Below are 14,197 nucleotides of genomic sequence, written 5' to 3'. Positions count from 1 at the left end.
CAGCTGGATACACTTTTATTTTGAAGGCGAACTGTTTTGGTTTCCTTTGTTATTCCGTGAACTTGGCAGTTTCCTGTCAGCCGGCATCTTTTTTCACTTCCGCATACATCCACTGAAAGCTGATTGGCTAGTTGTGTACACAAGGTAGACTTCAGAACCTGATGTGTCTCTCTTCCTGCTCTCTCGTTTAAATGAGTCTGCATTCTTGGAACTACACCAGAGTCCTCAGTGATGGAAAACATTTAATTACTATTACTCAAATACTACTACTATAAGGAAACTGTCCACTTTATTTCAAATGTAGCCTTTAAAAGTGCACCATATTGTAGGCTCTATATGCTTATTACACATTTGGTATAGTACTATTTACATAAAAAAAATCAGTTCAGTACACCCAGACTTTAGATTGCAAAATATTTATTCCAATAAGAAGCTTGACTTTGGTTACAATTCAGCAACATCCAGATCATTAAACTATTTGAAGATCAGTTTGTCAAATTCATTGGGGACTAACGTTTGTATTCCGATTGAGACAATGGGGCAGTCATTCATAACAACATAACAATATACAGTGACATTTTAAGGCAGCTACAATGGTGCTGAATCCTGAGATACGCTGCCGTTCACATAAAGTGCACATGGGTATAAGCTACATCATCATGATAGTCACACTAATGAAATGAATGTAATTCCATGGCTACACCATGGAACAATGGCTTAGAGGTCCTGGTAAACATATAACAATATGTAGCTATTCAAGCCATTTTTCAATTGAAAAATACAAAATAAAACCAATTTAACACCAAAATAAGATATATTGTGATAGCATCAGTGAGTAAGATTCTCATATGATCCTTATGGTAGAGCTGTTTGGTTCTTCAGCAGCAACATTTTAGTTAACAGAGAAATATAGTGGTGATACAACCTTTCACTCATCCAAATTTGATCAGGTATCTTGTTTGATTATCAAGTATCTGATTAAATACCTGAGCTCGGATGACATGAATCTGATCTGCCGGTGTCTTCTCACCTCTCTTCTCGAGGCAAATGCCTTTAGTTTTAGTAGTTTTGTACTCCTTGCATGTGGCATACCCAAATATATGAATAAACACAATTTCTAGACTTTAAGTAAAATATGATCAGTGAAATACTGCATCTAAATCAGCAGATGAAGGACAGCAGACATCATTTTCATATACTCCTAACTCTTTCCCTGATATGCCTAGTATTGTCTGTATTTTACGTAAAATATTCACTCTCCACTAAAAGGAAAAAAAACTCCACAACATCAAATCCAAACAGGCTGAGCTACGGCGAGTGCCACACCGTGCCATCTAAGCTCCACATAAGGAAGGTACAGTCCCAAACAGACCAGATGTGCAGAGGTCTAGCAGGGCTGCATCTCTGGATCCTGCTTGCGCTTGTGATGGTTTCCAGGCCAGAGTACCAGCCTGTCCAGTCTAACCAGTTCGCTCCCCAGTGGAGTGGACAGTCTGCTGCCAAGCATCTGATTGGTGGTGTTGGGGACGTGATCAGAGAAGAGTGACACGTAGGTGGGTAGAGGCTCCTCTGACTTTGGCTGCCCCTACAAACACACAGTTTGGCAGATGTTAGCTGGAAACATTCAGCTGTATAATGGCTTGAAGCTGAAGCTGACATTAAATTCATCAGGGACAAATGAGGCTTATCATATAATCATTTACCACATAGGATGCATTTTATAACACTATCATCAATAACAATATTCTAATGAGTATTTCCACTAGATGCTAGAATTTACAGGCAGTGGCAGTATTTTAGATGAAAGTTGCAGCATCAGGCTTATTGCTGATATGACAGAAGTTCACATCATTTGTCAGTTGGTGTTATTTGTATAAAACTTCACATGGCAACCTCAGTGCTGAGCATGTAATGTAGGACAAGAATGGGCAATGTTTGTCATGTTCTGCATGCACATTTTATCATCATTGTGTATCAGGCTGTTGGTGAAACATCATGAAAGATTCATTTGAATATATTCAGATGTTCAGCATCAGAAAAAGTGTCTAGATAGGAGCTCTTCATTTTAAACACATTGGTGAAATGTATTCAGTCTTACCATCTGATCATAGTTCCTGAGAAAGTCCCATTTCTTCTCCCTGTGGACCATAATGCAGGCTATTGGTTAAGTCTATATCTTCAATGACCTACCGTATATACTAATAAGAAGTGCCATAACTTCAGCAGGCTATATTAGTTTACAATCAAACTGAAATACAGTCATTGCCCAGGCTGTTTTGGCCAGTTCAGTGGTGCCTTGGCTTACTGTTCGATTACTGAAGTCATTCTCACCATTCCCGCACTCCTCTCCTCTCACTCCATACCGCCTCTTTCCACACTTGGTCCTGTTTAACTGGATCACTCTTGTCCGGATTCAGATCCGCGGACGCCGCGTCTCCTTTAGCCTGCCGCGTCCTGTTCGCTGCAGGCTGGCTTGATACCGGCCTGGGCCCGTTGTTCCGGGCCGGTAACCGGTAACCTGCAGAGGATACGCGCCGAACGCTGTTCAAGTCCATTCTGGTTGCTAGATTAAAAGCAAATGCAGCTACTCGGTTAGTAACAATGAGCATGGGCTCATTACAGCCAATAGAACAAACAACCAACTGAGAGTTGTGCGCAGTGAGCGGAGTGTGTGTAGAGAAATCACTGCCACAATTGGAACCGTTTTGTTTACGTTTCCATGGAAACGGTGTTCCGGTGTTCATCACAAATAACAACTAAATGTCGTGTATACAGGCAATAATGTTAATATAAAGTCAAATTTAAGACCATTGATGCATGCATTGATTGTGACCTGCATTGTTTGCTTAATTGTTGATTGAATATTGTGCTTACTGTCAATTATTTCGTTCTTATGTCCATAGGTTCTTAGTAATTCACCAACTACAGCCACTGAAAAAAACACTGAACAACTTTTTGATCTCCCTCCATCACTCATGCTGACTGGCACTCTCCTGCAGAGTATAAGAAAAAAGTTACAGGTGTGGTCAACCAGCAAAGGGCAAGGTCTTAGACAGAGGCAGCTACAGGTGCTGAGGGCTCTTCTGCTTCAATAGAAACTGGCATCCATCTGTGAAACCGAACTGAATGTGGCTTTTCTGAAAGGACATTCAAGGGTAGCATCGAGCATTCCACACTGCTGCACCTGGGAAATTACCATCTGCTGAATAGGAAGATATGTCCCTGTGTGTGTACTTAGGCCCCCAGACTGTGGCAGTACCCTAAAGAAGAATGGATTGAATTATTCCACATGCAGGCTGCAGGCCACCTCTGTTCCACCTTGCTGTGTATGCCTGGTTGTTTGGGTACACATATGAGCCATATAAGCCTAGAAGAGGTCAATGTAAAATCAAAGTGAGTGTCCAGGGATTGTCAGGTTGGACTACACTGAGTCTGTGTGTTATAAGAGAATAAGATATTTAGAGAAACGCAGAAGAACTGAGCATCTGTCTGAGAGGAGTAATTGTACATTTTCAAATTAAAATAAGATCCTACCTGTAAAGAGAGAAAAAATATGTGGAAATAACAGCTTAATCTGAACACAGAACTGTATCACGATGTTCAAACTGTCTCCTTACTTTGTATGATCTGACTGTTTATAAAGGCTGTGTAGTGTTATTACCTTCATTTTGAAGACCGGAAAGGTACAATAAACGCCTTTATTCTGAAACAGGAAGTACCGTAGCTATGTAGCTAGCGTACAGTGAGGATGGACGGAAATTAAATCCACTATTGGCTTTTCTAGTCATTTTCCTCATGAGCGAATTGAAACGAGCAGCAAGGTTAAGGTAACGCAGATATTTTCTTATGAACGTTAGTAAAGCAAGGACATTAATTTCTGTTTGTAGTCGTAAAGTGCATTTTGAGCAGGGGGAGTGATGCTTGGCCCAGTATTTGGGCTAAATATCATTACCAGTGAGGAGCTAACGTGAGGGAACGCTAGAGAGAAGACACTGCGTCTCTTGTGACAACTTTTCCCCCCACAATGCATGAACATAAACTCTGTGGCTGCTAACTTGTTATATTTAACTACCATGCATGGACGAACATAAATACAATGTAGTGTAGCTGTCTCTAAGCAAAAGCCGGCTCTTGGACATATGCTAGCCAGCTAACAGTTTACTGTCAGCTATCTAATGTTACCTGATATAACAGAGGGGAAAACGATTCCATTCACGTTAGGACATTGGTTGAGCTAACAGAGCTTCAGCTGCACACCGGACAGACGGGGGAGTGGTCCCTGCTTACTGGGTTGACCCGTTCGGCTATAATGATGGAGGTTAGTTTACGACAGCTACAGGAGATAGCCAGGTTAAAAGAGTGTAGATTTAATACGCAGCCCAATGTCTGTGTAGTTGTTATACGCTGTGCAGCAGTTGTATGTCTGTGGAACAATATTCGTGTTGTTGCCTGTGAATAACTTGTAAATAAACTGTAACTTAGTGGGATGCACACAGGTGTTTTCAGTTATTAAGGTTGATTACAGGATGTCAACAAGTACATGTGCAAATAAAAGTGTTAGGGCTGTGTAATTCGGCTAAGTGACAGCACCTGTGTTGGTGGGCCCTTTTTCCTGGGGTTGTGAGTGCTACATTTATTGTATTTTAATAAATGGCATACAAATGAGCTTCAGGTAATGTTTTAATGTTGTTGTTTTTTTATCCAGATATGGATACGTTTGTGTGCACTGACAAAAACCCTACAGCAAACTTTATTGCTGTAATGATGTTGTGCTTAACATGGCATTTAAAAGTTTCACAGAACCCCGACAGGTAGTTTGCACGTCTTGAGTAAGTACTCATAAAGCAATGGGTGCCCAAATGATAGTGATCAGTTTGAAATATGTCACAGTGTTGTCTCTTCATTAGCTGTGAGGATGGGTGCAGGGTGACATCATGCGTCAGACAAACAAGGAGAGGCTTATTGCAAAAGTAGGCCATTGTCCCAAATCACACTGCAAAGTCCTAATCTCTAGTCAGCCAGTCAGTGACCTCAGTGAGGCATATGGAATTTCTCATCTCTTTAGCAGCATAGGAGTTGGTGACTGTAATTGCATTCTGTCCTCTGTTTAACATAGGTCTGTTCAGGTATTAGAATTAATGATGACGATGCATGCACTCTGTGAGCATTTACGAGGTGTTTTCCAGTTTTTCAATAGAGAAATGGAGACAGCATTGTCAACAATTACATGTAGTTGACAAAACACACGTCTCTACACCTCGTCTGACATCCTCCTGGAGTCCTTTTATCCTGTGACTGTGCTGCTGCTGATGGGGTATTTCTGTTGTGGTGTTCACTGAATTCTTTCCAGGTTCTCAGTTTAACGCTGGGTTATGACGTCAGGGTTTAGCTCCTGATCAGTGTCATCAGAGACTTTTTTTAAATGGTCGTCTTACAAACTTTAGGCTGTCATGTGCAGGACATGTGAAACCACAAAAACCTGAAATGGCCCTGGATTTCAGTTTGAAGTTGTCAGTTTAATTGGTATTCATGAAAAGTTCCACTGTTATTATCTATGCCTCTTACCACTAATCATTCCTACATTGGGTTTTTATACTGCACATAAAATGTGTATGTATGATCATTCATATTCGGCTGAAAGCAATGATTTATCAGACCATGTGATAATAACCCTGACAGGTTTGACAACCCCCATTGCTGTTCTTGCAATTTTCACTAATATGTTGCCTAGTTCTGTTGAGGTTTGCATTCTACTGTTTAAATAGTTTTTGTCATATTGAAACCTCCATTATACTGGAATAAGAAAAAGTGTCCTTTTGCAGAGAGGTCACAGGTGAGGTCCAGCTACCTCTCCTCTGGCAGGGATTCAGTCTTTTGCCTGTGTGTGCTTATCAGAGTGGATGCTTACTGTCAAGGGGAATTGGTCTCTGTCCTTTACAGTCCTAATCACAACCACCACTTTGCTGCCCTTTTAGGTTGTGTTTGTTTGCACTGTCACCCTGTAGCCACATTCTGTGCATTGTGGGTGTTAAGGCTGACTGGTCAGATGAGGTGACAGTGGGGTCGGCAGTGCACAAGACTGGGGAGTGAGAGTGACATTCCAGCCGGGGAAAAGCCAGAAGTGAGAGCACCATGCCAGTGGCTGTAAATAGCCACTGAACCTGGGAGTCAGGGGATCAACAGGGTATAAGCAGAGAGAGGGGGTGTTTTATTGGAGATTGAGGAGGGGACTGTCTGTGTGCTTGGTAGTTATTTTGGGAGAAGCTTGGTTAGATGTTTTGCTGGACCCAGTCTGTGTCTCTTGATTTTAGCTTAGCTGAACTGGGAAGCTCTCATGGAGATCAACAAGACAGAGGATAAAGGAGAAGATGACAGTGAGTGTTGGTTGGTTTGGAAGCTTTTAGGCTCAGTGTTGCCTTTCCAGGCTTAGGCCTGCGTGTATGTGCTTGTAGTTCAACCTCTTAACATTTCTGTCCTTTTCCCCAGCCTCCTGTTGTTACTTTTATTATGTCAGTGTTTCACTATTAGCTTAGTAGTTAAACATATTCACCATAGACCTATTTTTGTTTTAAAGTCTTTAAGAAAACTAAAATCATTACTCAAGATTTTTCTTTTTCTGGCAGTTGAGTCAAATTCAGTCTCTAATCCATAGGCCTATATATCAGATTATCTTGGCAGTCTAGATTTGTCTGTTCCTGTAATCCTTACACATTTACCATAAACATGATCACATTATACTTCAGTATGTATGTCACTCTCCCATGCTTGAGAGCACACAATGACATACTATATACAATATGATAATATTGGCAGTACTTTGTGTATTAGTTGCAAATGTAGTGTTGCATTTGGATGAGAATAATTTCACTATCAACAATATTAAGGCTCTCGATACTACTGATTTACTGCCAATATATTTTTCTCTAAACAGTATATTCTACCTTGAAATGTATTCCGACAGTTTTCTTAGTAACATACAGTATTAGCCCCCCTTTAGAGAAAAAGTGAGAAGCTCACTGTTTTAGTGGGATGGTGCCAGATCAAAAAAAAAGCTTCAATGTAGTCTTGTCTCTTCATTAAAGTAGTGGAGTTTTCACTGCTTTGTTGAGATTAGACCTACTTGTGTTCTCAGAATAGGACTTCTAATATTGTTCTTGCCACAGGCCCTGAGGGGGAGATGACAAAGGAGGATGTTTCAGAGCCTGTCGAGGGAGACACTGTGCTGGGCTGGGCCTCTTCCCATCAGCGGCCGGTTATCCACCAGGTGGCCTCTGCACCCATGCCCAGTGACTGTGGTGAGGATCCGCACACATTCAATACATACGTATAGTGGAGCTGTGTGACATTTCAAGCTAATTAACACCCTCACTGCCGTACCGAACAGACTATGAACAGATTTGGCTCTATCAGTGGAATTTAGACAATTTAGCATTTTTGAACATTCAGTTTAAATAATGGATCAGCTGATGGGATGTTAAAAACGTATCAGTGAGTTATGATTGTTGATCATTTGATCAGTGCACAACTAGGTGCGATTAATCAAGATATAAAAAATATAAAAATCATGTCTGAAGTTATGATGATAACAATACAAGAGTTCGAAGTCCTGAACTTGCACTCAGTAACTATGCTGACCCATGATTCCAGTTTTAGAGTGGTAGACTACTTACACATTTCTAATTATCTGAAATATCAGATTATAAAGCAAATGTTTGATGCTAGCTAAATTATAAGTGTTGGCATTTACTGTGAAAGGCAGAGCTTATTTGTTTTCAGCCTCAGTCGGGTTCTCTAATGCTTCATTTGGTTCACGGCATGCCATCCACTGTCACATCTGATTTCATTCGCCTCTGCAAGCACAGCAAGGGCATTTCTCAAGATTAGTAATTTGATTGAATCGATTGAACAATCTGTTGCAGAAAGTTAATACACGTCTGTGCTGCAGAGTTTCACACATACTCTCTCCACATCCATATTCAGGTTAAAAAGGAATATGTTCCACTAATCCACATTACAGTTAAAATGTATCTTTTGTTTTTCCCACCACTTCCAGAGTTCTCCTTCTTTGACCCCAGTGAGCCGCAGTGCAGGGAGGTTCTTCTGGATCCCAACACCACCATACCAGAGCTGTTCGCTGTCCTTAGGCAGTGGGTGCCCCAGGTTCAGAAGAACATCAACCATATAGGCAATGAGGTGACATTATCCAGAATTTTTCACTGTTGATACTGATTTATTACATTGCCTTAGTGCACACCGTTTTGTCTTTGCTCATAAAACTCACAATTCGTAAACAAGTCATTGAATTATTCACAAATCGATGCAAAAAATACTAAATACAAAATATGATGACTGAAAACACCAGACTACTTTAGAATAAAATAAAACTTGTTGTTTGTGGAGGCCCTGCCAACCCATCCCCAAACCACCTCCTCCTAGAGTTACACAAAGTAGCTGCAATGCAGTTAATTGCACAAAGTAGCTCTTGTCTCCAAGGGTAAAAGCAGGCGATTATTGTCTCTTACTTAATAACTGCTGCCCTTGAGAAATAAATCCCTGGTTTTGATGTCAGTTTGCGCAACAATTCTTGTCCAAATTTTAAGATGAGTAGAGTTATGACAAGCACAGCTTTCATGTCGTTCATCAGATCAGTGCCCCCGAGTTTCACTTTGTAGCCTGTTATGTAATATTCCTGCACAGTGACACCAGCGGTCCTTAGTGACACACTGCACATCTTGTCTTTGCACAGATCCTGAAGAGAGGCTGTGGCGTGAATGATCGAGACGGTCTGACAGATATGAGCCTCTTGCACTACTGCTGCAAGGCTGGGGCCCCGGGCATCGGTTAGTATTGACCGGGGTGTTGAATAAACACTCTCAGCTGGACTGTAAAAGTGTATACACATCTACTCTGTCTTGTTTGTGTTTTAGTTTATCTTGCTACTGTGACCACTGAACATAATCCTGTATGACTCGATAAGCACTGCTGTTCATCAGCACCTCTCCTTAAACACAGTTTCTAGAAATGACATACTGTCCTACCTACCTCTATCCCTCCTCTGTTCCTCAGGTGATGCCGAGACAGCAGCCAGCTTTGCTCGCCAACTCCTTTCCCTGGGTGCTGATCCCAACCTTCGCTCGCGATGGACTAACATGAGGGCCCTGCACTATGCAGCCTACTTCGACGTGCCGCAGCTTATCCGGGTAGTGTTGCAGGCTTCCCAGCCTGGAGGTGAGGGCACAGCTGCAGTCAGAGGAGAGAGGGGGGGAGGTCACCCCCACAATCTGTACAGGGCAAACATTTCTATTTTCAAATCCAACTGCAGTGGGGATTAAAGGCCTTAGTAATTTATCTTTTTCCTGTGATAAACATCCTGAGTTGCCAGTTTTGTAGGTGCACCCACAGTTGCTACATTCAACCCAATCCAATACAACATCCCTGCAATGCAGCTTAACTTTATGCAGCTTAATGTATTCTGTTTTTGTTGTAGGTATGAGAGAGGTTGTTTGTTCTACTCTATAGGCTGTAGTTTATGGTGCTTTTGCAGTATGTGGTTTTTCAAAATGTTGTCCACCCCCTTTTATGTCATTGGATTGTTCTGCATATATGTGTACATCCTGGCAGATCATTATGTTGCAGTGTGTACAGACTTGGACAGTGGCAGCAGGAGTTTACTTTACTTCAATTGTCACCTATTTCACACATGAGTATGGAGTCCAGTTTATAAAAGTCAGTGCTCGGCAAATAGTCTTGTTGATGGTGCTGAAGCCAAGATGGAATAAACAGTACAGGAAAAGCATTGTACACTGCAGTCTGTCTTGAAGAAGGTGGCTGACCAAACGATTACCTCAGTCAATGAATATTGTACAGATGAGTGTGTGTGATTGCTTTTCCTATCATTACACACAAGTATGGACAAATGTCTGTGTCTTTGTTGAAGCTGAGGCCTAAAGTTTATTTTGCTGTTAACTTTTTAGTTTTGATCATATTTTGGCAGACTGCTCAGAGATGTTTTTCTTATATATTAAATTTAGCACAGTGACATAGGGCAGAACAATATGGTATGAATTTTCACTGACAAAACTGTTAAAATCATGGTGTGACATTTGTTGGGCTCCGTACCAAATGTTTCCTTACATCTGGAGAACAAGATTTGTATGCTAGTGCATCTCTGCAACACTACAGTACTTCATTCAAATACTGTTTCGTCACACATTTGACCTTGCAAATTGCAGCTTCTGCTATTTAGATATTGCACTTGGTCATATTGTAATGTTGTTAATATTTCAATTAATGCTGCAGCCCTACTGTGATCCATTAGGTTGGTGTGTAGTCCAGTTTTTTTATCTACATGGTTTGCATAAAAATGAAGATCTAATGCTTTCTCGAGTCCAGACCTGGTGAGTCTTACTGTGCCTGTAATATAGCATGTGATGTTTTCCACCTCTGATCAGACAGCTGGTTGAGCTGTGCTGTGTCTATGCTGACAAGTAGTGAATAGAGAGAGAAAGCCTTAAAATAAGCTTCTATAGAATTTATTGACCAAGTCATGTAGTATACACATTTATAAATGACAGTCACAGTCACAGCGTGTGTAAATATTACCATTATTCATGATTATAGAAACACATTTCTTTTACCACAATTTTGCTATGTATATCAGAATCCTGCCTTTCATAACAATATAACATGTTCTTTGTGAGATCAAATAATTCCCTGGTGTTATATGCCAGCGGTTATTGGTTATGGGTAATGACTGTGAAAACTAAAGTCTGTGCCATAAATATAGAAAATTGGTTTGGCTACTGAACAACAGGAGCTGATTAAGTTGTGAATGAGTATTGTAGTAAACTAACGAGAGAGGGTAACAGCATGCATATATAAATAGCCTGAGCAACCAGAAAAATGGAAGTCCCTGTTAACTATAGTTGTAGACCACCTTTGACCACCGCCCTGATAACAGCTGCCACATTCTGTAGCAGTGACACAACAATGGACCTGGGGCCTGTTCCCAGATGCCATGTTGCTAAGCATTCTGGATAACTGATGTTTTTACATTAGCACACCATGTTTTAATTTTTGTTTTTTTTGTCCCAACTTTTACATTTATTTACCAAGGTGTCCTGTGTTTTTCTGGGCGATTCAAAAAGCCCAACAACTTTGCTGTTATGATGGTGTTTATACCTCCTAGCACCCATGATCATATCAAGACATTTGTCAAGACTGGTGAATCTTGCTTTAAGTCTGTTCTCAGTAATGTTCAAGCACAAAGTGTGATGGAGTTGGTGTTAAGATACCAATACTTGCAAAACCTTTATAAGGGCAGGAATTCAGTTTTTCTGGTGACTGAGTGTAAATGCTGGTCAAAAATGGTTAATCTTTCTTAATTTGAGGTAATTATTAGAAAATCATGTAAAATGCCAAAGTGTCATAAAAGGGACAACAATCCTATAGTATTTATAAAATGTATAATAACAATCTTTCCTGATTGACTTTTTTTTGTAGAGGTAGATGCCACCTGTAGTGACTTTGACTTTGGCACCGCCCTGCACATTGCTGCATCCAACCTGTGCATGTCAGCTGTCAAATGTCTCTTGGAGCTGGGAGCCAACCCTGCTTTCAGAGTAAGTGACATTGTTCTCTTACATACACTTAAAACAACTGTACACAAATTGAATTATTTCATCCAAACTATCCCAAAAATGATGGCACTTTAACGTATACTTTAATGTAGGGAACAGTCTGTAACTAAGATAGTCAGTAAGCACGTTGACACACTAAACACACACACATTTTTTTTTTTACCTTCGTTTTCCAGTGTGTACTGAACTGATACTAATACTTGTCTGTCCCCCTACATAAATCTATGGTAACAGAATGCAGCACTACAATCTCGGTGCTAATGATTATTTGTGTTACTGGTTATCCTGTCAATTTTTAAGTTAAATAGAATTTTCTTGAATCGCTATTTTGGTTATACAGTAAACTGTCAATGAAAATGCCCAGCCACCCAAAACACCCAAATTATTCAATTCATAATGATATATGGCAGCAAATACTCAGAAGATGCCAAAACCAGCAATTTGATCAGTTTTCAAAAAGTCAGTTAGCTGACTTGATCATTTCAGCACTACTAAATCACCTTATGTAATGCAGTCCACTACAGCACCACCACAAGTTGCAGTCCTAACAATAAACCAACCTTGTTATTGAACCTTTACTTCTCAGACAGTCTTGACAAAAACTGAAGATTAAGAACCTCAAAAAAAGTTTTCTTTAGACTGTGGGTGTTGATCCTGCTTCTGCCCCCTGTATTTTCTCACAGTCATCATTCAGCATTACAGTTCACTCCCACAATTTTCCCATCATCAAATTTACAATGCCTTTCTTATGTGATGTAACCTAGCTCCTTGATTTACTGCATTACAGATATACATAGATTTGATGGAGATGTTTGCAAAAGAAGTCCAGATGTGGGGGCGTTCTGGTGGAGCTTACTAGGACCTTACTTACTGCTTAACAAACAAAAAAGGTCCTGATGCTTCGTTATGAAATCTATCAGATTGCAGTCTTTTAGTCACTCTCTCAGACCTCACATTTATTCCACTTATTCAGTGTTTTTGTTTGGCATTTTCTGACTTGGCTTCAAGATAACCTCTAAAAAGGATGCAATTGTTTGCAATTCAAATTTCCCAGACATATTCCGTAGATCAGTTTTGAATAGATCTACCGTTTGAACATCCATCAGTGCTCAGTCTGTCTGCCTTGTGCCTCTCAGTTGCAGTTGTTTAATGCCTTGGTTGAGGGGGTTTGCTGAACAGCCCATCAATTGTTATCTTGAATTGAAGGATGTATAATAGATTCCCAGTAGATGGGGATGTGACATCGACTGTCGTAGCCTATGATGGTCTATTAAAGTAAACATTATAAAGCTATTATAAAGATTTCACCCATACTAGAAATTGCATGTCTCATGCTATTATTATCCTTCACCAACAAAGGTTATTTCAGATTCATTCAAGCTGTTGAGCAGAAATTGTGCCTGTTCTTTGTATGCACTAATTTTCCCACTGGAGGTCACCAGAGCACCATAATCCAGTAATTCCCTAGCTCAAAGCCAAGTGCAGAGGCTCTGTATATTCTTGTCTGACAGAAAAGCTTGCAGAGCATGGTTGATGTGAACCAGTTTGTTTTTAACCCTTTATTTAGATATTTTCTGGGTTAGAGACATGGATGTTTGTTCCTTATCCTTAACACCATTGAGGCAAGATTATTGTCTGTGTGCTTTTATTATTTATGGTTTATTGAGTCTTTGCTGCTTCCAATTAGTCTTAGAGATATGTTGCATCTGTTTCTACAAGTTCTGATATTGTTATTCCCATTTTCCCCTAGTAATCCTCTTCATAGTTTTCAAAGGACCAATATGTTTTCTGTTTAGTTGAGGTATAAAGCACTCATGGGTGTATCAAAGTCATTACACTGAGTATACTAATTTGATTATTACTCAAGAGAGTACACAGCAAGATGTACAGACGCACAGTTCCCTGGAACATAAAACCACAGTCTTTCTGGGCTTTAACAATAAATGTAGTTTAATAGAAAAATAGTTGGCATCACTATCAGCCTTCTTGACAGCACCATATACAATTTGTATAGTTATGTGCATTGATTTGTAATGTACTGGGATGCTTTACCTACCAGATTGTGCTGCTTGCATTTGAAGAATATCTGTGGTGGCTGGCAGTGGACTATAAGCCATAATACCATAGCCAAGAAATTCAGCTTAAAATCTCTTTTCCTTTTGGGTAAAGGTCAGACTTGGAAGTTGCTTAATTTGATATTTCTACTCTCTGGCCCTGGAGAGACACGTCACAACAAACCTTGGACATGAACAGTGGAAAGTTTTATTAGGATGGAAAAATAAAAAATGTTGCTGGCCTTTCATGTTTCCCTTACCACATATCTTATGGCTTAATAGCTATGGCAACTTGTCATACTTTCCTTTAGTAGCAAGTTTGCTGTAGTGGATCACTTACATGATTGTTCCATATTTTAAGTGAGCCACCGTTTTGGTATGTGCTGCGTTTTTGGTGGGTAGAGTGAAGTCTTCCCATCATTATGTTTTGCTGGCAGGTACAGCTTCCATGAGCTGAATGCTAAGGTTGCAAGCATTGTTGAAAACTTACAAGATGTGTTTGAT

At 40.2% G+C, this 14,197-nt stretch overlaps 2 protein-coding genes across 3 annotated transcripts in view; one reads left to right on the top strand and one right to left on the bottom strand.

The window, feature by feature from the left end:
* Nucleotides 1-400: 400 nt before the first annotated feature.
* cunh2orf50 (chromosome unknown C2orf50 homolog) lies at nt 401-2,731 on the bottom strand. Its single transcript, XM_051392690.1, has 3 exons — nt 2,332-2,731; nt 2,099-2,138; nt 401-1,585 (listed from the first exon to the last, which is right to left on the bottom strand). Exons 1-3 carry the CDS (start codon nt 2,607-2,609, stop codon nt 1,388-1,390), a joined length of 516 nt encoding a protein of 171 aa, XP_051248650.1. The 5' UTR covers nt 2,610-2,731; the 3' UTR covers nt 401-1,387.
* An 842-nt stretch (nt 2,732-3,573) lies between these two features.
* Nucleotides 3,574-14,197, top strand: part of LOC127359027 (CAP-Gly domain-containing linker protein 4) — a 34,750-nt gene continuing 24,126 nt past the window's right edge. Inside the window, exons 1-6 of one of the 2 annotated variants that reach the window (XM_051392674.1) lie at nt 3,574-3,827; nt 7,164-7,295; nt 8,054-8,193; nt 8,747-8,840; nt 9,067-9,228; nt 11,503-11,621. In XM_051392674.1, the coding sequence (XP_051248634.1) occupies nt 7,178-7,295; nt 8,054-8,193; nt 8,747-8,840; nt 9,067-9,228; nt 11,503-11,621 (633 nt within the window). In that variant the 5' untranslated portion in view covers nt 3,574-3,827; nt 7,164-7,177. Of the gene's footprint in view, nt 3,828-6,126; nt 6,375-7,163; nt 7,296-8,053; nt 8,194-8,746; nt 8,841-9,066; nt 9,229-11,502; nt 11,622-14,197 lie in introns of those variants that run through there. The other variant, XM_051392666.1, reaches the window with a different exon arrangement.

The sequence above is a fragment of the Dicentrarchus labrax genome, unplaced genomic scaffold, assembly GCF_905237075.1.
Source record: "Dicentrarchus labrax unplaced genomic scaffold, dlabrax2021, whole genome shotgun sequence".
Lineage (NCBI taxonomy): Eukaryota > Metazoa > Chordata > Actinopteri > Moronidae > Dicentrarchus > Dicentrarchus labrax.
The sequence above is the reverse complement of the archived record's forward strand: the minus strand, read 5'-3'. Positions and strand labels throughout refer to the sequence as shown.